Here is a 25,239-nt window from a genome sequence, read left to right on the forward strand (position 1 = left end):
GAGAAATTCATCGCTTTATCTCAGTAGTGTACATACACTATTTTCCTGAAGCCTATATGAAAACACTTCTAATATCGATACTTGGACGGCCGCTCACCCACTGGATGAACGACTTCTATTAGAGGGGCCTACAACGCTCCCGCAAATTGATCTGCCCATAATGAAGCGGCCACAAACGTCCCCCGGATATTTGCTGCACGATGCATCGACCCAATAAGCCGTCGCGGTGTTTTTTTCAGCGCGCTAAGAGGCTGAGAAGTTTACGACGGGGCGCTCGGTAAACTTGCTCGGCCATTCGTTGTTGAGCCCGATTTTGTTGCTAAGCTTCGCCAGGAATAATTGGAAAGCACGAACAGTGGCACTACTCAAGCCGCTATGTTAAAGCTGTTGTCATTCTGGTGTTTTAGTACGATTCCGAACAACGTACTGCATGGAAAGGAAGCATGTTCTTCAAAGCGGTGAAGTACCTATTGCCTCAATACGAGGACTGATGGCTGTTGCTGGAGAAGTTCCTGGAAGGAATTGCATCTTCGGCAATTAAGGAACGGAATTGATACACATTCTAGGTTCTAGTATTTTGTGTCAGCTGCGCATAAAATGCATCAGTTAACGAGTCAATGAAGCGCTGTTCCACTTGGTATAGCATTAGCTCTTATCATGGCACTGATAGGGAAATGTGCAATCGCCCACAGAAGTTCAAAGGAGATATGTTCCAAAGCAAGTATGAATTTCTGATCTATTACCGCGTGCCGCTTCTAATTCAAAGTGTATACTGCGCGAGTCGCAAAAGGAGCTAGACTCAATGCGAGGTTGTGCGCTCAGGAAATGGAAACTTCTGTAATTATTTCGAACGCCTGATTCCGCAACGTACGACGTCACCTTCGAATAGCTACCGGCACGCGTGAGACATCACATTCAATTCGACCGCGACGAACTATGCTGATCATCGTCGACAACGAATCCTTCCTGCAACGACAAACGTTTTAATAAACAGAATAGCTCATTAAAGAATACCATGCTTAACGTATTGTGTTGTTTGTTGCAACGTTAAGGTCACGGCGTGCGTCATTTCCCGGCTCAGATCAGCACTCACGAAGGTAGCAGGTATGCCGAATGGTTTAACTTGCTTACGAAACATTTCCTGGTGCAAGCTAGAACTTGAAACAGGGGAGCAGCAAAAAAGAGGAAGAGATGAGCCAGAGCGACAGATGGCTTTGCTCCTTTATCATGTTTCATGTTTGACTTCACAACAGGAACAATACATTTAGTAAGCCTAAGCTCCAACTTTTTTTTTCCCACTTACAGCACCACCAATGGCTTGACACTTTCAACGCGAAGCCATTCTAAGCGGAAAGCGGTATCTCACGGAGAACACGCGCAAAGGTAACGCGATGAATCGGAGAGAGCGAGCGGTCAACCTAGCAGGTACACTCTTAAGCAAATGTGCACCCTTTGTGGTGTATATTTGCCACAGCGATAATTATCTGTCTTGCTTGTGTTTCCTTCCTTGAAAACGCTGCGCTGGCTAATTTCTCGTAGAGAATGCTCTGTCATGCTGATAACGGGCATGCCGTTCGTGACTGGGAAGTACCGGGCTCGCCGCGTTAACGAAAGGAAATGCGGACAAGAGAGGTGAGGATTATTTTCGTGGCAAAAGGGTGTAACGTTGCTTAAGAGTAGTATGGGAAGAGCATACACAAACTAGCATGGGTCTTGGCGACAGGCGAGCTCACGTGACAGCACGCCAGGCGACGCAATGATTAAATTCGGCACGTGTGCGCTGGGGCCTTTTGCTTACGGTCACGGCTGTACTACACGTGTACTCTAGCTCTGAATGCTGTCATGCAGTTATGGCAATTATGTTCACTAATCATGCTTGCTCTCCACCCAATATCACAGTTGACCTTTCCCAGATACATTTATCAATTTCCTTCAGACCATTATATACTGGGCACGATATTGATCAGGAACTTGAACGCTAGGTCTTGCCACCCTTGCTATCAATGCAAAATAATTACTCAGTGAATACCGGACTTACTTTGAGTTCCTCGTCGTGAAGTACAGTCACTGGACCGCCTCTGTAGATAGATCCACCGGCGAAAACCTGGGCAAGAACGGTGACTATCAGACTTACGAAGTTATTCAAGCTTGCTCATTGTACATCCCTCTCCAATTATACGGTCCTGGGTTAGGTACAATGTGCCACACATACGCAGCTAATTTTCTTTTATCCACCCAAGAAAAAGTACGCGACAACGAAATGAATCCCTCGTTTTTCAAAATATGGCTTCGATGCAAGTACAATAAGTACATCAGGACTTCAAGAAAAAGATAACACTAAAAAAACTGAATATAAACTACATTTACAAACTAGATTTCTGTTTTGCTCATGCGAAATTAAGTGATGGAGGAAAATAAGTTGCTTTGGATTAGTGCCCCGCTCTAAGTACAGTGGGAATCACTTGTCATAGTGGTCAAACAAACGAGTTCGCCGCCATATCTTGGAGAAAAAAAAGCACAGGCCGTCATCGCAATGAGACCAAGCATGCTAGTTGATAGATTTTATAGGACAAACATTTACAGCCCTGCAACTACCGCCATGCAGCAGCTGCGGACGCTGGCGCAGTCCGCAGCCGGTCACTCGAACACTCTGGACAAGTGCGATTTCGACTGTACAAGCACGCAAGTCGTGAGCAAGAACGGAGATCAATGGTACCGCAAAATAAACTTTCTTCGCACCTTGGTCATGCCGGCTGTGATCAAACGGTGCATTCTACGCGCGTTTTTCAATAATATTTCCGCAAACGCAGTGCATTGGAACCATTCCACATTTCGTTAGTGAACTATACTACACTAAATATTTTACAGCAATAGCTTTAGCAATACCCACGTTGCAGTTCGTATATTTCTCGTAGTTTAAGGCCAACTTGGGAGAAAACTATATGTAACTAGTTGACCTATAAATAAAATTTACCTCCAATGGTCGGTTTCAGCAAAACCCTGGTCCCCAGCATAGCTCTAACCACTAGATCACGGACGCATTTTGCCGATTACGACGTCTCAATCCATTTCACGCGAGTGCACTTTCCGAAGTGCATGCAATTTCTATACGTTAAATGTTTCTGCTACGTTCATGGGAGAGCAACGGAAAGAAAGGAACAGAGGTTAACTAAGGGTGTGCTGGGTTGGCTACCGACGCCTGGGAAGGGGGAAAGGGGAATAGGCAAGGAAAGAGAAGTAATAGTCGTTGTGGACACATTCGCAGAGGAACATTTGCTGCCGCAAGCGTTCGTAGTCCCGTAGCCTTCAAGTGCGGAAGCGCTTTTGTGGCCTTTTGCATGACGTAATGCACAAGCCATTGTCCCACGATTTTTTCCTCCGAGAGCGCTCTATTATCTAACACGCTGGCTCTACCTTGTAGAGCACATCGTTGTTTGTCAAAGGACATGCAGTGACACCACTGCTCTAGAGTCATCCCACCCGCACAAGTTGCACGCCGCACAGTTGGCCATGCCTATTAGGAATGAATAGGCATCTGTAAATGCGAAGCCCAACCACATGCGATACTAAAGGCCTTTCGCGACGGGAGAGTCTGCTGCGTTAATGAGTTCGCAAGCTCATTACGGCGTCCATTCACCCACCTTTACACTTCTGTAAAAACATTGCTTCTTGCCACTACAAACGCAACCACACTGTGATTCAGTGTGTAGACCGAAATCTACATCTGTGGTTCCAGCGCATCGCCTACATCAGACCTAAATTAAGGCAAAGCAATGCGCTAGAACATCGCACTGACATTATAAACCAAGATAACATGCATTTAAAAGCACCATTTATTACTTTGAAGCAATTATAAAGTTTTGCTGGTTTTTTCCGCATTTGTTTTCTCTAGTACGTCACCTAAAATTTTGTACATACTGCTATATTGGGGTGCACAGATTTTTCTATTATGCTAAGCTTACTTTTTTTCGTATGCTCATCTTATGCGGTAATTGTGCAATGGCACAGCTTACAGACATCAGTTCTGCGGAAATCCGCAACGTTGAAGCCGCGCGAAAAAAAAAAAATGTCCGCCCGAGAAGGCGTTGGTCCAGGGTTCGATTGCATTAGCTGCACGAATTTTTCCTTTGTCTATAGTACGAGGCTTTCAACTGCGCAACAACTGAAGTCCAGTACGTCCAAAATACTGTGGCCCGAAACTATGCGAGAAAAGCATGTACATAATTGGGATTCCACCTCAGGTGCCCCGGAATACCTACCGAAGGTGATCCCACGGAATGACAAGCCAACATTTCTGAACACCGCCGCTTTTAGAGGCACAATTTGGCGTGTAGTTATAGCACAACATGGATGTTTTCGACATTTATTGTCGCATTTGCCAGAAGTTCGCAATGTTTCTGCTTTGTGAGTAAAGCTCTACATGCAAGCCTGTGTATCGACTTCTAAAAATGCTTGGTTGTCACGCTTGGTTTTTGAGCACTAGAAATCTGGATTGAGTGCTGAAGAAATGTGCTGAAGAAATGTGGGTAGTCCTCACCTGACCAACAAGCTTCGGGTGGCGGGTGTCCGTGATGTCATATTGGCGGATGTCCCCGTGAATCCAGCAGACGATGTAGAGGTAGCGGTCATCCAGGGATATGAGTATGTCCGTTATTACCGCTGCAAACACCAAAACAGAAGCAGTTAACAGATACGCCACTTCCAGATGACTTGGCCACTCCGAGCTCTTGTTTCGGATGGCCGATTAGGTTTTAGCCCAAGTTCAAGAATAATGCTCTAATATTTTGCTCTCTAGAAAAAAAGAAACTGCAGCGGCTTATTTCACTAAAGTAAGAAAACGTGAGAGGGGACCGTTCATGTTTTAAAATAATTCGCACTAAATATGAACGGCCTAAATGATTAGCGCGCTGCTTTGCGCCATTCTCTTGTTCTTACGCGTACACGCGGTGCGCCGGCCAGAAAGCTCGCAGCTTCTGGCCTGCAGTTTAGAGTGCAGTAAATAGTTCGAAGCCATAAGTGGCAGTTCTGCCTTTGGTATTGTTAAATCACTGCAACTACAGAAAGATGCATCAGGTGTGAATTTGGACGAAGTGCACAAAACCACAAAGCGCAAAAACCAGAGTGGTCAGGTTGTTCCAGACACAGCGCCAAACCTTTCATTTTGTCTGCTTCATCGGTTCATAGTTCTAAACGTCAAAATTTTGCACCCTCCTGCTTTCGCTTGTTGAAACGAAAGGCCGTTATTTCACTTTACTTTAAAAGACTTAACTCAGTTTCAGCCACTGACGCAGCACTCCGCCAGAAATATGTAATAGGTGAGCCAAGCGCGCTGCGAAACTCCCGTTTGTCGGGATCAGCACGAAGCAGCTGCTCTGTCTACCGGGATGATTAAAAATCGCTCCGCACCCTAGTCCAGCGATGACGGCCCAATTTGACAATTTGCATATCAAGGCACTCGCTTCCGGCTCGTGCTATCGGTTCTAGCTCTAGCTTCTCTGCGATCGTCGGCAGCCTCTTAGCATATCGTGGAAATAGGCACCAGCGCCCTTTCATCCTATACGCTTGCAAAGATCTGCGTTACATTAGCACCTATCCCGAAAAAGAATATAAATACCGTCTGCCGCAGTTGATTGTAGTCCCATTGTTGCTCACCTCGCTAGATCCGACTGGCCAGTACCGATTCCCAGATCCGAATTGGTTGATGTTACTTTATAGAAAGTATTGATGTACAAGTTAAGACTATTCCTTCCCAACGTGTTAGTTCACAGATGCATTGATCCGTTGCATCCCTGTATAAAATAAACTTTAAGGATAGTGTCAACGGTAGCATCCCATTGCGCATGACTACGACCCACATGACTAAAAATAAAAGTGGCCATCGGATGTGCACGACAGCGGGAACTTCACTATCCTATATTTTAAAAAAATATCCCTTACATTTCACCTAGTCGATGTTTTCCCAGTGCATTAGACGTGGCAATAGAATAGACAGCTGTCGGCGGCGAATGCGCTAGTAAAATAAATTATGCAGCACCTATTCGCCCAACCTTGGTGAATGTCACCTAATATTGAAAAATGTCGAGTGGGTTTGAATTATGACAGACGTGAATTTCCCCTGAAACGCACATTCTGGAGATATCGCAGGACTGGAACAGTCTTCCAAAATCAACGACCCTGACTTATTAATTTCTAGTTTATTCTTTAGCAAACACTTTCTTATCATGAATCCAACAAATTCTGTAATCAGTTAGATTTGTTGCTCCATCGATTAAATTATAATGCCTCAAAGCAACACAGGATCTATGCGGACAAACTTTCACCACGTGAATTTTTTTTTTTAATTGTCCACCCAATGTTCCATACACGCACATTTTCGCATCGGGTCCCTATCGGCATGCGGCCCCTGCTGCTGGGAATCGAACACAGCCGCTCTGAGTCATCGCGGCGGGTATCATACTTTTTGCAGTGACGACAGTTGCTGGCCGCTGGAATCTGTACAAACAAACTTAAAGATCTGAAACACTCAGTCACGCTTGTAACAAATGACTGCGGTAGGCTCTGATAAGCACATCGTTATATCTTTCGGAAGTGAGCTTGACATTTAAATTTACGCATTCGACCCCAACATTCGGTTTATCAACGCAATTTTCTGGCATAATTTTGTGTGTACACCACAATGACGACAATGATGTAGCTCCTATACCTAAGTTGTCTTGCCTACAGCACGCAATGCGAGAGTCAGCAGATCTTACATTAAAAAACACCCCTTCACGACACATTTCTGCTCAGCCAATCAATCTGCTCCCTTACAACGGGTCATTTCGTCAAATGTATGGTTCTTAAAGGCCACTCGAAGCCTCTTCGGTTCGTGATACGTGGGGATGGAACCTTCGCTCAAAGAGAGCTGAATGTACTGAAGAAAATACGCAGAAGAGCTCAACTGCGGGAACAAATATCTGCTTCGGGAAGCAGTACGCTCAATGCGTTGTCAGCAGACGTGAGGCATGTCGATGCTTCGATGAACTACACTATGTTCAGATTGTTCAGAGAAAGCCCGGTGCGAGTTCCGAAAGCAAAAAAAAATGATCGCACGAACTTCGCCAACGAAAGCACGGAGGAGTGAGAAAACAGGAGGCTCGTTACTTCATCGCCAAAGTTACTGTCGTGCTCTGCACTGGAGCATGAGGGAGGGAAAGATGAAGACAGTAACACAAACGCAGCAGCAGAAAGACACCGAGGGTAAACAAAGGCCCGGCTTCAACTATAGAGACTGGATAATGAAGAGCCTCGTCTAGGGCCAGTATTACCTGGTGTATTTTCTTTTATATCTCTGGAGCCTTGTGAGTGCGGTTTACGCTCGCGTTTCTCATAAAGAGGACTATTAGGAGCTCCCTCGGCATCGTTATGGCGAGAGCACGCTTTCCTAAAAGTTCCCTCGGCACCTGTGTTTAATTAGGCGGTCGCAAAAAGGCACTAACGTATGTGCCTCCACATTAAAGCAAGAAATGATGGCATCTAGCCACAGCACCAGCTTCCGTTTCCATTAGCCGTCGAAAATCAGGATAAACATACGAAGGTTGCAGAATTCTGCACACTTGCGACAACACTCAGTGGTAGCCGAGTAATGAGTTTTCATTCTACGTTCCAAGGGAAAACGAACTGCATTAAAGCTTCCTCTGGAGAAAAGCTCAACCACAAAAATAATGTTAGTCCTGTGAAAGGTTTGGCATGCCACTGAAGGCAGAGGTGGAAATATGTACAAGGCACACGTAACGGATGCATTCGCGCACACGAGAGCGCAAACGACCGAAAACGTTGCTTGGCAAATTGCCCCTGGCTATAGGAGCTTCTCCAAGCGCATTCATTGCAAACAGTACGCAGAATGCACTTACCCATGGACCAAAGTATTACAGCTAGCTCAGTTCGCTGCGGGAATAATCGGAAACCTTATAGACCGGAAGTCGCTACAAAAGACGTGGTCAAACAAGGCCGGAACCTTGCACATTCCGTAAGTTGAGATAACCAACCCCGCATTCAACCGACGTACGCCTCCACGTTAAGCGAAAAAAAAAAGCGATGAGAAGTGTATCGACTCTCAGTTAGCGCCAGAAGCAAAGCATAAAGCCCGCACGAGAAGCCCCAAGCTAGACATTTCAGTGGAGCTTGAAGTATAGGCTGAAACACGACGCGACTGTAGAGAGCTTCCGTGTCACAGTAACCCGACTTGCAAGATGTTAACTAGAGAGGCTTCGTACCCACACGTGCGCAAGCTGCATAGGCCTGCGTAGTAAGGATCCCTGATGTCAGTGAGCACCGCGTTGATCTTTTCTACACCTTGAAATACTCGCCAACGCGACATTCCTTTACCTGCGGTTCTGCGCTATTCAGCAACACTGGGTAATGCAGCAAACTGAACCCGCACGGGTGTTGACGCAAACACCGCTGTTAACTCGAGCGCGAAACCGCGCGTGCATGCATAGTTCATTTGAGGCGAAACTTTTAAAAAGGCGTTATGAAGCAGATTCACAAACGACTGGCCCTGCACGCAGAGCACACAGAGCCCACGCGCTTTACTGTGGAGCGCGTACGTTTGAAGTGAATCAGCAAGTTTCTTTTACTTTGACTTCATCGTTAGCATTGTCTTACGTCAACCGAGCTGAAAGAATTCGAAGGCTAGGCAACTGCAGTGTAGACAATGTCTTGCAGCGGCACCATCTAGATGAAATGAGGGTTTGATCCACAGATGACCGAGGTCATACTTCGAAACAGTACATGCCCTCCTCGAACGGAGACGCTGACAAGAGGCTACGCTGGACGCGTCCATATTCTCTCGCACTTTGCAATGGGAACGCCGACGTCCTAAAGTAACGTGAGGAAGAGAAAAAGCAAGGAAAGGAAAGGTAGGGAGCTCAATCAGACGAGCGTCAGGTTTGCTACCCTAGACTGGGGGGGGGGGTAGTGGTGGCGTAAGGGAAAGGGGAACTGGAAGAGGAAAAGCGAGCGCGGAGTTCACGTAGGGGGACGCATCATAAGAGGTATCTCAGGCTGATACACCTGCACGAATCACTTCTTGTGCAAGTGACAAATGTGGCCACCGTCTGGGTCTCAGACTAAAAGATCGCGAGTCCAGTCGGTTTAAAGCTTTCCGGAGACAAAGGCGTTTGAAGTCGCAGAGCGGACAGATACAAGGCACGATAGGTTCTCGATGGTTTCCTTGCACCTACAGGAGTCGTGTGTCGGACTGTCCGCCATTCCAATATGATAAGAGTAAGCGTACGGCTTTTTTGGAGTTTTAAGGCCCTGCTTTATATAAGCAACTTAGAGACAACCTAATGTGGTCCTTCACATCATTTCGGTAATCTCCGCCCAAGCTAACCGCTTTAGCCAGAATCTAACCAGAAGATGCGTAAGGGCGTGCTGTTTTATATGCAATACATTTATGAATCTTGAACAGTTACTCTTTTCTTGTTTGAATTTTATGGGGAAGGACGCGCGCAACCAGCGAAAAAGAAGATTTGTAACGAATGAGGTTTTACCTGGCATGTCTTCTAGAACCCACCCCTTCACCTTCTTCGTTGGGATCGTGATGACTTTTTCAACACTCCAGGAACCTTGCTGCAAAATGAGATAGGAACAGTAGAGTATTTTTTACTTGAAATAGATATCAAAGTAGGCCAGAAATGTTGTAGACAGGCGCATCCACTATGTTATCAGCACAATAAGCTGTAAACCTGCTCATCCTTGTCAGGTAAAAGGTGGAAGTAACTTGAAGAAAAAATACACAGCACTTGCCCGTATTCGCCAAAAGGATGATTCAGTTAACGCACATTTTCGTTACAAACGTCAACGAGCTATGAAACACGAACATAAAATAACGAAGCAGTGTGCACTACGAGTGGTAAACTACTGAAAAACTGCAACCAATTACTCATAGAGAAGTTAAAAATATTACTGTATTGCGCGCGAGTTTCTTCTAAATGTACTCCTAATCATAAACCATTGCTTAATGTGTCGCAGGCGCAGAAGGCAAATCAATCATTGTTGCCCTCTCTGAAGTAGACTGGACTTCCGAAGCGTTTGTAGGCAATGCGCAGTCCCACGTTCCCATACAGCTAGTGTCCTTTCTCCGTCCATCTCCCTTCACCCGGCGTAGGTTAACACACGTGTCGTGCTGCCAACGCTGCTTTTCTTTTTGCATTCTTTTTAGTGCCATTAAACCAAGTGCCTTGCAGCTGCGACCAGGATTACCAGAGGTGGAAGAATTGGGCCCACGTTTACATTAAAATATTCTTGCCTCAGAACTGTTCGTAAGAGCCAATCGTCGTAGTGCAGATTACTAACTGAGGCAGCCGGGCAATGGTGTCAAGCTCATACGAACGAAAGAGCTTTGCGACTTCAGGCCCTGGTTTTGTTATGACCTGAAGTTAGACTTGCGACTTGCCTATGTCACAATCGACCGTCACGAAGATAGGGCGCCAGATCGTAGTACATAATTTCTGTATCGTATTACTGTTGCAAAGACGAGTTATTCTAACCTTTATCAGAAATGCATTTTCCGGCTAGGTGATCTGTGATTAGCACTGTCAGTAAACATGTTTGTACAAACGAACTGCGGGGCTGGTAGCCTACAAAAAGAAAAGCATGCGCTGCGTTCCTACCTTGTTAAGACGTTATGATCGCGCTTTATTCCACCGGTACAATCTCACTAAACGTTCTGTACGTCTACTTCAAGAAAGAGTGCTGGCACGTCATCAGTCAGAAAAGACATAATGATCCGCGTAGTCAGCTCATACGTTCGCGCTATAATCAAAGCTGCATTCACAGCAACAGGTTACTGCCTCTGCCACGCGCCTTATCGTAATCACTAATGATCCGCGCTTAGAATACGTAAGGAGAAAGTGACATGCTTAAATTATAGATGCCGGATGAATGGGCTCTTCGGCGATTAATTGTTAAGCATGGAATCCGAGGGCAAGATAACCCTACACAGAAAACATGCGTGCATGCACTCATGTTACCGTAGACATGTTTGATAGAAAAAGCTTTGTGTTCCTGCCTCACTACATCAATTTTGCTTTTGTCGACTTCATTAAATATTGCACATAAGAGGATGAGCGCCAAGAAAAACACTCATTGACGTATATTCCAGTGCATGAAAACAAAAAGTGTTCACAATGTGACCAAATGCAAAATTATTCGTAGCTCTTTCTCTGAGTGTGTGCGTGCGTGCGTGCGTGCGTGCGGGGGACTTGCTGCGAGGCTTCCATAGAGTTGAACAAAATTATAAAACTTGTTAGTTTCAACACTTTAGATCGACCTCTGCAGAAAGCGCGCGAACCCTAGTCGTGTCCTAGTAGGTACGCTAGGAGTCCATGAAATTTTTTCATGTATGATGACTTCACCCATTGTGAAAAAAAAAAATGGCGTGTTTCGACGAGTGTGATTCGACGTCAGTTCCAGCTAAAGCACACTTCTGCTTTTACTAATACACGGTGGCGACAACCACAGTGGGTGCCAACTCAGGCGTCCCTGCTTTAGTGCTCGCGCTTCGTAGATTTTGCGGCACAGCTGGCTGGGGGTCGGTTACCAAATTTGAAGGTCACACCAGAAAATGCCATCATGACGACACGGTGAATTTTCTTGCAGTAGGTGGAGAGGCGAGGAGATTAACTTGACGGGCGTCCGATTTTCTACCCTTCACAAGGGAAAGGGAGATAATCGATGCAAATGAAGGGGAGAAGCATTAACAGTCGTAACATGCAAGGTCGCCCATCACGTGTGCAGGCGGTAAGTGACGTCCATGTTACATGCCGCAGATACTGAAGCCTATAAAGAGACCCACAGTTTTGCATGCACGTATAGTACGGCTGGTGGGTATACTCTCAACACAACTGCGGCCATCGCCTACCAGCCTATACACCAACCCAACCAAAAGGATTAGGGTTGTTAACTAGAAGTAGGTTGCTACATTGGTCTGGTACACCGCAGTGGAGGAGGGATTGGACTGACTGACCGCCCCGGAAGCTCTGAGCAGCGGTTTGAGTAACAATTTATGCACTTTACTAGGACTTTATACGCCAAGTTAGTGTTTCTGAATGGTGCGTTTGCTGCTAAAGTTACACGAAAAAAAAAATGTAAAAACACAAGGTAGCTGTTTTCTTTAATGTTTCTACCTTTCCGTCTTTCACAATTTGCGACCCAAGCATTCCTCGGCGTTTTAATCATTGTCGTCCCGCTGCGGCAAGCTAGAAGGTTAAAGCTCACTTGTGCGCCAGTGTGCAACGGCTTTATGGCTGCATTGCACCCGCATACAGGAACCACCAAATCTATACCTGGTCCTTGAAGAACCTCCAGACAGTGCTTCCCAGAGCGCAGCCGACGTAGCCCTCGCTGGCGTCCGGATTATGCAGGAATCGCACTTCCAGGGGCATCAATCCTTCAGGGCCCAGGTCTAGGCTCTTCTGAAGAACCACTCCCGGCCACTCCCAGACGTCAATGTGAGTACCATACTTTCCTGAGAACAAACGATGCAGCAATAACGTGTCAACTCAATGTTCAGTAGAGTAGAACGAGACATAAGGCAGATCTGTTGACTGGAAGTATACTGGACCGCACATACTAATTAGATATTTCCTGGAAGAGCGAGTGACCCTGCCGTAGGCAATTTCCTACGGGTTCTGTCACGCGATAATGTGGCAAACAAGATAGCCTTGAGGTTACTGAATTGATTTCTTAAATTTTGCATCAGCCCTGTAATCTTACTTTGTGCAGGAATGCATTCCATGGGGTAAAAATAAAGTAAGAACGATCGCCTGTCCGGACTGCTAACTTTGGAGAGCGGCGCTGAGAACGGCGCCTACAAGAGCAACCCTGCAGTTACTTAAACTATAAAACTTGCCCGCTCCTAGGGCAGAAATGTTAGACGTATCTACGGCAAGCGCTTCTACGTCCACGATTTTCTATATAGCGGGAAAAAACAGACTCCACGTCGTACACGGCATGCTGCTTTCCCATCAGTCATAATGCGAGGGCGGAGATGCTCGTCAGGGAAATATGGCGCCGGTATTGCAGTCACGCGCACCATTGCAAGTGATAAACAAGCTGAGCCATGCGCACGACCAACGTTTGAACATTTCGAGGCTGGGCAACGCAATAGTTCCCCGTGCTCGCACGCAGAAGGACAAGGCGATTAGAACAATCCGTTTACTCCCTGGTCAGATTGGTAGGACGCAGGCTCTAACGTACGAGGGCATAAAATTGCCGCAAGCCACTTCCGTGGAGATCGTACTAACCTTAACTTAACCAGCCATATCCTTCCTTTTACCGAAAATGACTTGGCCTGATCATTCCCTAGCGGGGGGGGGGGGGGGGACGCGTCAGACGCTGCATTGGCTGCCTGCTCCCATATAGAAGCGACGTGCTACGCCACTTAGAGCAACGTACACGTACAGCACGCCAACGCATCCCCTGCCCAGCACGTCGAAATACACGAGCACAAAGATGACGTTGAGCTATTTTTAAGGCTTCCTGTCATAGCTGGGGATCATTCTTTATTATTATTATTCTGCCCTTTATTCTTTTCATACGCTTATTCCCTTCCAAGCATGACGACCATTAGATAACACCCTAACTAACCACGTAAGCTTAACTTTTTTTTTTCCGGAGCAAGCACGCAGGCCAATTGGCTGTGAACGCAGATTTATTGACAGTGCGGTCTTTGAAAGAAGCAACCGCGTAATCAGTGAAGGTGCAAGAAAACCCGTCTCTGAGCTGGTTCCGCATAGCTGCACTATGCGGTCAGTCAACCAAGTTCTCGGGGGGAACGAAGGCTCAAGTGACGCTCGTCCTCATGCTCAATAACAAACTTAAGTACACGCCGCTACTACAGGGAAGCAAGATGCGAAAGGCAGGCAGGTTAACCGGAAGACAAGCATCCAGTTTAACACCTTACACAGCAGGGGAAATGCGAGACAAATATGGAAGGTAAAGAGGAGAAGCACATGTACAAACACTACGTGCGACCTAGGTTGTAAGCGGCTGTCGCTTATTCTGTAATGGGCGCGTCATTTTAGCTCATTGTTGTGGTGGCGTCAACACGTACTCAGTAAGAACGACAGACAAGAAATACATTGACTAACTTTATTCCCAGTAAAAAAGAAAGCGAAAACAACTCAGCCTGAAATGCGCGCCTGAGAAGTCCGATCAAAAGGTTTCTTACAAAGCACACGTTTTGGAAGTTGAAAGAGTAAAACAACTCAACATTTTGGATGCAAGCCGTACTCACCATCTTCCACGTCTTTCATGTCAAAGCCCTTCTTGAAGGCAGACGGGGCTCCCCACTGACTGCTAATCATTACGTTGTGCCGAGGCTGGTACCAGTAGTCGTAGCCGAAGGCCGCACATTTGCACGGCGTCGAGCACACATTGCGAAGTGTCAGCGTAGTGCCGTCAAGCACGAAGAAGCAGCCTGTAAAGGTTAGCGTTCGAGAAGATGTGAGTAACGAAACGAGGCGGCAACGTGGAGAGTTGGTTAAGATTCACGATGAAAAACTGCGCAGCTGTCAGCTACACGTGCACAGAGGTGACGAAGCACTGACATAAACACAGAATGATTAATGTGCAAGCATAAAATATTCGAGGCCAGCAAGGCAACGTGCAAGCCGGTAAGGACGTTGAGGTTCGCAAGAATAACTACGCAAATAAGGTTGACTGAAGTGCAATGGAAAGAACAAAAGTTCAGCACGCATACCTTATCGAAATATGCACATTTATATACCGGGCGGAAGCCAACATTCAGGTACCAAAGTGACAGCGACGAGGATAAATGAGCAGAGAAACTAAAATATCAGCCGAGAGATGTTCATAAATGTCGCTTGTCTGGCTCTTTCCAGCTTTTCTTGCTCCACTCTTATTGCACTTTTAGAGTGATATGCGTATGCTTGGGAAGTGCAGCTTTCGCCTTCCCAAAGACAGGCGCGCATCGTGGCTTTTCCAGCTATTTTTCACGCTGCGCAAAGTTTTGTACGACGTATCTGGCGCTTTGACCTGATTACGTCTCCCGTCCTTTCGTGGCCCGTTGGTGACTGAGAAAGGGGGTGCATTTTTTTATACTTTGAAGAATCTTTAACCACCTGTGGAGGATAGCGTGAGGTGGATTACTGGAAGCGACGGACATTACTCACGAGAAAGTAAAATGCGTAATAAACGAAGAAAAATCGCTAATTAGCTTAATCTCTTTACGGCACGTATTGCTGTTTACGAATATTAGCTGGCGAGTTTGCAAAGCACACCTACTTGAAACAACGTCTAAGGATCCCACGCGTTTCAATATATGAGCCGTGAAACTTGCGGTAGAAATCCACTACTGTTGTACTTTTGTTTTCTTTAAGAAACAAGTTTTACGCACTGAAACACGTAAATAACTGGAGCGCCCATGTACTTCGTCACAGACATTGGGAATTGATCTCAAAACTGGTGTCATCCCGAAAATTCGTTCCAAGGGCTTACGTCTCACGAACTCACCGGCTACAATTCTTAAATAGCAATCTGTGTGGTAATGTAACTAGAAAGGCAACTAGTGAGTGTGTTTATTAGTTGATAATGCATTTCGATTTCTCGTGCAAGTGAAGTGCACCTCTGAGTAATCTAGCTCGATGACTAGAATTACGATATCTACCACAGGTGAATTAAAAATTATGCACAGCCGCAGAAAAGAAACAACCTGGTGTATGGCGCATCCGTGTTCCTACTACAGCACCTTCAAGTCAAACTAAGCTTATAACGCCCGAATCATGCCATTCTTGGCGCGGCCTAACAATAGCCCATAACGAAAGGGGTACGATTCCTCAGTGCTCCAAGGTTAACACGCAGCTCTTGCTACTCCTGGCCACAAAACTGGTAAAGAAGAAATGCGTGCGAGCATGTCAGCATCTAGCTCAAATCAAATTCAGCGCGCCTAGTATTAAGTCGTTGGCAAAAACAAAGCCTAGCCAAAGTCGATGCGGGGCCTCGCACGTCATGTGGTGCGCAAACAGTCTTACTTCTGTGTTAAAGAGGAGGTCCTTTCATTGATGTAAGCGAGTATAGCCTAAGAACACTTACCGGCACTTGCTGTGCCCGAGCGCTGCCTCAGGCAGAGGTGAAACTCAAAATTTTCCGAGCATTCCGCTCAGCGCGTTATCATTCAGACGCGCCCGCCGCATGAGACAGGCAAACAAGAGGCGCAAAGCTATGCCTAAGGGCATGCTTTCGAATTAAAAAAAAAGCAAAAACAAAAGAGGCGCAAATCGAGGTTAAAGGATGGAAGCCGGCAGCTTGCGAACCAGTGAACGCGCGATGTCGTGCCAGCCAGACCACCACCCTGATGCAACGCCTTAAATCGTCCCTGCTCAGCATCAGCACACAGGCAAAGTCCATGCCAATTAAAAAATACGTCTCCATTACACCTTGTGAAAGCGGACGTACAGCGAAGCTGGTGCGGATGTTAGACCGCGTTACGGAAGAACCACCACGTGTGCGGAAGTGCAGCATGCATCCTCATTCTTCCAGGCCGTCCGCCAAGCGCAAGTGCCTTATTGAACTAAAGTAATGTTTAAAAGTCAATTGCGTCAGAAAATGTGCAAAGTAGGACTTGCACACAGGCTGCAGATATGGTAGCTGCAGATTGTTATTCGAATATACGAGAAAATAATTATGTTACGCGGGAACGCGAGCACAAACCCCTTATATACAGCTGCCTTTTTTTTTTGTAGAGTCCGCGAGACGTCTGTCTTGAATACACAGTGCTCTGCGATTCCAACGTGATGTGGGGCCGCATGGCGGTCAGCACTTTGTTGCGCCCCCGTTGGTCGAGCGCTGGGTGACCAAATGCAATCACAATGCGCGACGCAGGTTCTCGCCTCTATATTAGACCACAGTGAATCGGTTCACCCTAGCGTCCACCAATGGCACAAAAAGAGCCAGCCAGTACGCGCTCCGAGTATCGCGCTTGCATCGTTGTGCACTGTACGATGTCCTATATGCAACAACGTCGCCCGCACTACGTGTGGAGCACCGGGACACTGGATGGCCGCACCCAGACAGCCCAGCTGTGTAGCGAGTGCAGAACACGGCGAGTAGCAGTGTTCTGCATCATTCCGATTTCTAAGGAAGGAAAAAGTGGAGTAGGAAAGGCAGGGAGGTTAACCAGTTTAGCTTAACCGATTTACTACCCTACGCAAGGGAGCGGGATGGGGGGATGAAAGATGGGGAAGGGTGAGAGAGAGCACATAGCACAGCACACACATCGTCAGTTAGTGTCCATCCCTCTTGCGTGGTACGCGATATCACTGTCACAGCCGCTTGTTCAATCCGGTCTATCAAAACCCGAAGTAGCCGATTTCTAAGGTTACACACAATGACTACTACTCGGCTAGTCCAACCCTGTACAGCCATGCCGGAGCATTCGCTGACTCGATGCAAGGAGGGGCGGGGGGGGGGGGGGACGTGATAGATTCAGTCTTTGTGGTCGCCAGATATTGTAATCTGTGGTTACCACATCGGCAGCCCTGCCTGGCTAAAGGACCAAGGCGGCCGGAGGCCTCCCTGATGCAGTTTAGGTTCAGGGTGCGCTGCATGGAACATTAATCATTTGACATATAATCTTGGAAATAAGTCATAGAATAATCTTTCCATGGAACTATATCCAAGATGTGCTGCAAGTCGTGGCCACACACAGCAATGTTGCCCAATGCCTGTGCTGCCGCAACGTAAAAAGCAGTCGTTCTCTATAAGGAAACTTACCTTGCAATACCCCATTTCATTTTCTTGTGTTACTTTTCCCGCAGAAACGCACTGACCAAATACCTTCATGAAGACATTGAAAGAATGGCGTTTCATTGGCGTCGTACAATATATCCGAAGCGGTTTGCATGTCTGATGTGTTGCTGCTAACGACGCGTGCTACGTGCACTCCCAAAAAGCCATGGCTTGTTATATACGTAACGTCCTGAAATTCTGCGTAAAACAGCAATTACATGGTCTTTGTGTGCGGGTGCGAGCGCACATATCTGAAGGGGGCTGATATTCGACATCAACCCAGCACAGACGCGGCGTAGATTACGTACCTCTTGGACCATGCGGCTCAAATGTACTGCACTGTACAGGTGTTGTCAACAACGTTAAGCGTTATCTAAGCGCGCGCGCGAGAGAGAGAGAGAGAGAGAGAGAGAGAGAGAAAGAGAGAGAGGGGGGGCAGGGAGGTTAACCAGAGGGGAAGATCCGGTTTGCTACCCTACGCTGGAGAAAGAGGGGAGGGGGAGGTAAAGTGATAACAAAGTAGAGATAAAGAAATGAGCATAGACACACAACCACAATCGGTCACTGTCACCGCATACTGTCACCATATGGCACAGTAACACTTGCAGCACTAGTCTTCTAAGCGAGGTTGCGCTTACCTTTGGCGCTGCCGTCAGGATTGCCCATGGTGCTGACCATGACGTTGCCATCGGCAAGGCAGTGAGGCGTGTGAGGCGTAGCTAGGCCAAGAGCGTGCATCTCTTCAGGTTCCACAACCTGAGAACGAACTTTCGCTCTAGAAGGCTCGTCGCAGCTGGCAACATCTGGCAAGCTTTCCGCAACCGAGCGTGCAAGTAACTATAAAGCCTCGAATGTGCTGCAGGAATAAAGTAATGTGGCAGACAAGCTTGGAAAGAGGAGCATGGGACAACACTTTGTAATACCGCAGTAGGCGTCGTCATAGAAAAACGTACTTCGTTTTCTTGCGGTTAATTATGGCGTATGCGCTCGGTGAATCGGTGTAGTTGCCTGAACTATGAATAGATACGAACAGAATAAAGCGTACTGGCCTCCCGCCTTTCGCCTCGCTTACAAACCACGATATACCAGCGAACTTTTTCCTGTTACTTTAGCGTGGGTTCATCTTTTCCCTTAACCATCTTATGAATGGACATTCAAATAGTTCCACACTACCTAGAGAAGCAATGTCGCTCGTTTGAAAGCATGTAAGCATGATTTACCCAGATAACCCAAGAATCACACAAAGATGAATCCGTCAAAGCGCCAAACTCTTACACTATACAGTTACTGGCTTCTCTTGAGCGGTAAGGCTACTAGCATTATAGGGAGTAGACGAAAGCTTCAAGCGGAGTTCAATCTTTTTAGCACTAAAGGAAGGTGCTGTCTCGGCACCAGCTCCGTGTCCGACGCATTTGCGGATGATTGAGCAAAATTCACTCTGCTCATGAAAACACGCTTGTAGGTAATGGAAGAGCTAAATGAATTGCGCTTGGAGACACACACGCATTGACCTCACAGCCGCAGCACCCCGGCAGGTCTTCGACCGCTCAAATTAAAGTCCCTTGATAATTTGAAAGTACCGCCACTCTTTGAACTCTGCCGCCGCCGCGCGACCTCCTCGCCTCCTCCTCGCCCCTTGCGCGTCCCCCCCACGGCAACCAGTTTTGCCCCCGTTTTCCTGCACGACGATTGGTCTCCCTGCCGTTGCCCTTGGAAACGCGCGGATCTTGAGTTTTGCTTGTGTTTTTCTTTTTCGTTCGCGCCATTTTCCTCCTCAGCACGGCTTGCTCGGCGCTTTAGCTCGGCGTAGCGAACGTTGAAAGCTGTGTTTCCTGCTGTATAAGCTAGCGCTATGCCTTGCTGTTGCGCATATAACTGCAACAAGAAGCCTGAGCATGGTTATGCCGTTTTTGTGATACCGCAAGGAAAGCGTGACGGCTTGCGCAAGAAGCAGTGGCTGCATAACATCGGCCGAAAGAACTTTGTTCCGACAAAGAACAGCGTTGTTTGACAGGTGAGGCGTCTCTCATTGCTCGTAGCAAATCATATCGTAATGCATCTAGTAATTCTTCCGGCCTGCTCACCAGCGTTTTTGTTGCGGCAATTTGTACGTTGCATAAAAATGCGGTTGCCCTCAGTAACGTATTATTATAAATGTATGAAGACGTTTTACTCATCCTGCCTGAGTGACTAACTCTTCTCTAATTGTTCTAGCTACATTTCACTGAAGACCAATTTGAGCCGCGCATATTACAAAGACTCGGGAAAAAAAAAAGCTGAAGCTGAAAAAAGTTTGCTTTCGCTGACTTTCATTGCCATTAATTTATCATTTGTTTAATTCAATCGGTAAGCACTAGTAATTTCCCCTATGTTGTCCTTCGCGTCTTTGTTGGCTTCTCATGATATCTTACCACTGCTGTGTTCTCTTGAGCGTCTCTTTCTCATAATTCTACACTAGCATTGATTCTGATGTTGAATATTATATTCAGTACTATTATTATTGTTGTCGAATATTCTATTTTATGTTCTCGGTTACGTGTACCTTGTCAACCAACGTTAGTGCGTGTACATAAAAATAAAACATTCTGCTGACAATGCTGTTTGATTTTCGTTGCTATAAATGTTTTGTCATGCTTAATTCAAATCAAATTTAAATATGCTACTACATAATGTAACAAAATTTCATTGTGAACTATTACAATACGTTATCCAAAGGCGTTTCTCTTGCCTAAAGATATAGAATGTCTTCTCCTATAGATATACCGAGTATTTCTTAACGCTTCCTTGACGGAGACCCCTAAAGAATATTCATTAGATGCCCTCCCTCGGCTTCTACTACTGTAGTCAATGAGCGGTTGCCGGCACCGCTTTTTCACACTGAAATTCCGCAATCGTCCTATTCAGTTTACAGACCACAGCAAAAAAGCTATAACTTTCACATTGTGAAGACAAAGGCATGAACAGTCGATGCACTCGCGACTAATTAAGGCATGCTGAATATATTAACTGCGGTGCACATACGCGCACAGGCAAGAAAAAAGGGTGCCAGGTGTTCTTATTTATCGCCCAAGAGAAGCGAGCGTGAAAGCCTTCTAAAGCCTACTGCGGTAAGACATCCTTCATCCAACTTAATCGGCCTTAATCCCCTCTAATGTACCTTAATCCCTCCTAATTCACCCTAATCCACCTTCATCCACCTTAATCCAGCCTAGTCCTTTATACACCTTTATATTTACTAATGCACCTTCATTCACCATCATTCACCCTAATCCACTTTCATCGACTTTAACCCTCCTTAATACACCCGAATTAATCTTAATCCAATCACTAATCAATCATAACTTTGCTAATCAATAATCATGTCTTATACACGGGTGCACATGCTTTGGTTCGCTTCCCGCCTTCTTTCGGTCACGCGATATTTTCTGTAGGTGACAACACGACCTTGAAACAGAGGTCTAAGACTTTTGCTTAATATGCCGCACACAAAGGGATGTGTCACAAGCAATACTAGATCAGACGCACAAAGTAAAGCATCTCATCATGCGGCAGAAAAACTGTCTGGAGTTTAAACTCGCCTCAAAAGCTCCCTTTACATCGGTATACACCGTTCATACGGCTTTAGGAAAAAACCAACCCCGTCATAAATGTTGCCTCTAGCATTATCGATGCTGTTATTAACATTTCTCAAAATTTTCAACCCCACTGGGGCGCGCAACTGGCCCAAAATAACACGCCTCCATAGAATCCTGCGGCCCGTCCGCGGGAGCCAGGGAGGAATAGCGTGCCGTGCGCAGCCGGCGGGCGAGGAGAATCGAGGAGGAAAGCGCCGTGAGGAGGAGAGTGTCGCTACTTTCAAACATCAAGGGGCTTTAGCTCAAATGAAGCAGCAGCGCCGCGAAGCGGCCCAGTCGACAGTCTCGTGGATGATCTGTGCTATCGGAAAAGCGATCGAGACCGAAGAGAGCTATAGCAGCGTGCAAGGCGCAGCCATTCGAGAAACTAGGCCACCCGGTGCAAACCATGCTGCTGAAGCCATTCAATGATTCGGGCTCACTGGCAGAAGCACTTGAAAAGATTTATGGACAGCTCAGTAATAAAGATATACCTTCCCTCCCGAAACGATTTCTCCGACACACGCACAAGACGGCCTTTGCAGAAGGCAGCAAATCCTACGGAGAGGAAAAGGTACCGTGCATTGATCGCGCCCAGAAAGCTGTACTTGATCAGTGTGGCTCCGCGCGAAGCTTGGCTTTGCGAGCTGTTTCGCGATTCATTGTAGCAGCCATGAATTGAGAGCCCAATGTTAAAGGGACCCTGAAACGCTTTTGACGATTTTCTACAAACGTACTGAGTCGTTAGAGTAGGTCCTTCTGATCATTAATTGACACATCTAAGTTATCTGCGTAAAGCGTGTAATTTATTATAAGGTTTTAAAAAATGCACATCGCTGCCGATCGCAGCGCACTGCTCGGCGGAATTTTAAGCCGCCCCTACCCATATGACCGAAATCACCCATATGACGTCAGTGGGGCGAGCTATCCGATTGGCTGAACAGGGCGCGTGATCGATAATTTTTCCAACTTTATGGTAAACAAATGATCTTTGTAATAGTTGGAATGTTAGTTAATTTGTTTTTATGAAAAGAAAGTAACACAAACAGAATGCACAAGAACAATTTTTCAGTACACTTAAGCACTTCCGACACACAGCAAGTGTCGTCTGCTTGTGTTAAAACGTACTCCATTTTGACGAGAGCTCCGCGGTCAGAGTTGGTCTCAGTCTTTTCGCGAGCACTATGATTCGACTTTGTTGCCTTGTGGACTGCAAACGTAGCGACTGGTAATGTGTCAAGCTGCGACATCGTGTCCCTCTGCAAGGCAGCGTACGAGCGAACTGGCTGCTGCGCATCGGACTGCCGCTATCCGATCGGCGCCAGGATTTGCGCGTTTGTGGCCGCCACTTTACACCGAAAGATTACTAACGCAATAGCGTTTCGCGAGTCCCGTATTAGGGCAAACGTAAGCGCAAGGGGACAGGGTCTGGCCGCTTGACTGTGCCGTAACGGGATGAGCAGAGATGAGCAGAAGGGCAAATGGGAATGGTCTGCATGGTGCAGCCACCTGGAGGCATAGAGCTCAACAATACACAATAGCAGCAACGAAGCGTATTCTTCTTTGCTGCTGGTGCGTATTTTTCGCAGGAGTGTAATCATCAACACGTTGTTTTTATAAATGTTTAAAATTTTTTACACTTGGTTAGAGCAATATTAGTGCTTTGTTTGGCTGGTGAAGCGCTGCGTCAACAAGTGTCTGGACCGTGCAGACCGATCAGACGTCTACGCCAAAGTTCCTTCATCAGCTTGAGTTTATGCCTCCAGTCATTTGCCGAAATGACCAGCTTGCCTGTGGTTAACGGAATACCAGACACGTTCGGCGCTACGACAGAATACTCGCAACGCACGCTGCTTCGATAGCTCTCGCTTGGGGTCGACAGCCAAGCGGCTAGCGGAGAGGTTTCGCGCGGGCGGGCTCCAAAACAACCGGAAGTGGACGATGTGACGTCGCATCGTGACGCAGGACCAGTGAAGGCGGAGCTTAGCCCCGCTCGCTCGGCGAACGAGTTGAGGAGGAAAAGCATGGCTGGGGAGGAGGGTAACTTCTAATCGCTTGTAGCTCCATTAATACGCAACGCTTCACTTAAATTGCGGTGCGAATGTTCTACTTAAGCTGTACCCTACGCGTCTACAAAATTTGTCCGAACCGTTTCAGGGGCCCTTTAAGGATTCTGAAAAGGCGGAAAGTTCCACAACAAAAAGCAGGTTTATCACGCAAACACGCAATTTTCGCATAATTTTCCCAAACAACAACTGCTTTCTCTAACCAACTGCTTAGCTTGCGATAACACAACTGTTAGCCAAGGCAGTCGCAAAGCGTTACTCACCAACAGCTGTACTAAAGACTCCATTGCGGGAGGCACGAACGGCGCCTCTAGCTCTGCCTGTACCCCAGGCAGAGCACACGCTCACACGAAACCCGCTTTCAACCAGCGGGCGTCAGTAACCGGTGCAAGCATGTTTACAAGTGTTGCGCTTCTGAGCGATAGATGTGTTGACGAAATAAAATTCTAGCGGTTCTTTCCCGAAACCGAAAGGTACTTAAAACGCATGCCTGATGAGCCTCCTATGAGCGATGGATAGCTTGATTGTTCAATCGATCGATCGCGTGATTGAATTTGGCATCGCAAAGCAGCATTTTGGCTACTAGACGCCATACTACAGAAGTCTGAATATTGGTAGCCTGAGCTGGAGTTCCTTAAAGAGCTCTTCAATCAAAGTACACGAACGCTTTAGCTAGAATCGATGGTCGTACACAGGCAGAGCGCTGACAGTGCTTTGTCTTCTGTGTGCTCCTTGTGTCCCGCCTGGTAGCGCTGCTTTCATTTAGTCATGAACGGTTTAGCATTTCGCCCCCCCCCCCCCCTCATGAAACGAGGCCGTAGTGACCAGGAAACGAATCCACGACCTTAAGCCCACCATCACAATGCGATATTTCACCACCGCGGCGGGTGGGTGAGCCACACGCTGTACACACCTTGAGCAGAGTGGGCTTCCTGATGTTGTGGCTGAGGTCCACGACGTAGACGCGATCGCTGTTCAGGCACGGCAGGATGAGCCGGTTGCGCCGCTTGTTGGGCTTGCCGTAGCAGCTGCTGCACGTGTTCCAGTTCATGTGGTGCAGCTCGTCTCCCTTGTTCGGCATCGACAGCCGGTAAGTCACCTGCGCACGCGACGTGAAGGCGAGGTTCTGCTTGAGCACTTCGCGATGAACTTTATGGAAGCCCACGACCAACGATAATCAGGAGCCGTGCCGCGTACGACTACTAATGACCGTGATATATCAAAGGTCAATTACGCACACGAGGTGTGCGTTCTTCGGTGTGTGCATTGTTACATTCATTAGGATCAGCTTCAATATACATCCATTTATTGTTTTGTAGACAGTTTTCATGGTTTTACGTGCCAGAACTGCGATCTCCGGAGGAACGCCGAAGAATGAATTTAGACCAGCTGGATTTTAACGTACGCCCAAAGCACGTGAAATAAGCGTTTTATTAATTTTTTTTCTATGCATCCACATTGATATGTGGTCGCCGTGGCTGGGAGTCGAAAAACATATGTGGTTTTACATGCCAAAACTACGACCTAACTCGAGGTGCGCCGTCGTGGGGGACTCCGAAAATTTCGACCACCTGGGGTTTCATAACATGCACCTAAATCTATGTACACGGGTGTTTTCGTATTTCGCTCCGATCGAAATGCGGCCGCCATGGGCGGCATTGGATCCCGCGATCTCCATCGTGCGTAGCAGCACAGCACCATATAGCCACTAAGCAACCACGACGGGTGGCTGGGAGCCGAACCCGCAAGCCAGTGTTCAACAG

General features: G+C 47.0%; 1 protein-coding gene across 1 annotated transcript in view; it reads right to left on the minus strand.

The window, feature by feature from the left end:
- LOC139059349 (methanethiol oxidase-like) overlaps nt 1-25,239 on the minus strand; it is a 51,604-nt gene that overhangs the window by 12,473 nt on the left and 13,892 nt on the right. Inside the window, exons 3-9 of the mRNA XM_070537639.1 lie at nt 24,390-24,575; nt 18,435-18,552; nt 14,285-14,467; nt 12,333-12,514; nt 9,537-9,615; nt 4,538-4,659; nt 2,039-2,104 (exon numbers count right to left, since the gene is read on the minus strand). Of these exons, the coding sequence (XP_070393740.1) occupies nt 2,039-2,104; nt 4,538-4,659; nt 9,537-9,615; nt 12,333-12,514; nt 14,285-14,467; nt 18,435-18,552; nt 24,390-24,575 (936 nt within the window). The remainder of the gene's footprint in view (nt 1-2,038; nt 2,105-4,537; nt 4,660-9,536; nt 9,616-12,332; nt 12,515-14,284; nt 14,468-18,434; nt 18,553-24,389; nt 24,576-25,239) is intronic.

This window comes from Dermacentor albipictus, chromosome 4 (assembly GCF_038994185.2).
Source record: "Dermacentor albipictus isolate Rhodes 1998 colony chromosome 4, USDA_Dalb.pri_finalv2, whole genome shotgun sequence".
NCBI lineage: Eukaryota > Metazoa > Arthropoda > Arachnida > Ixodida > Ixodidae > Dermacentor > Dermacentor albipictus.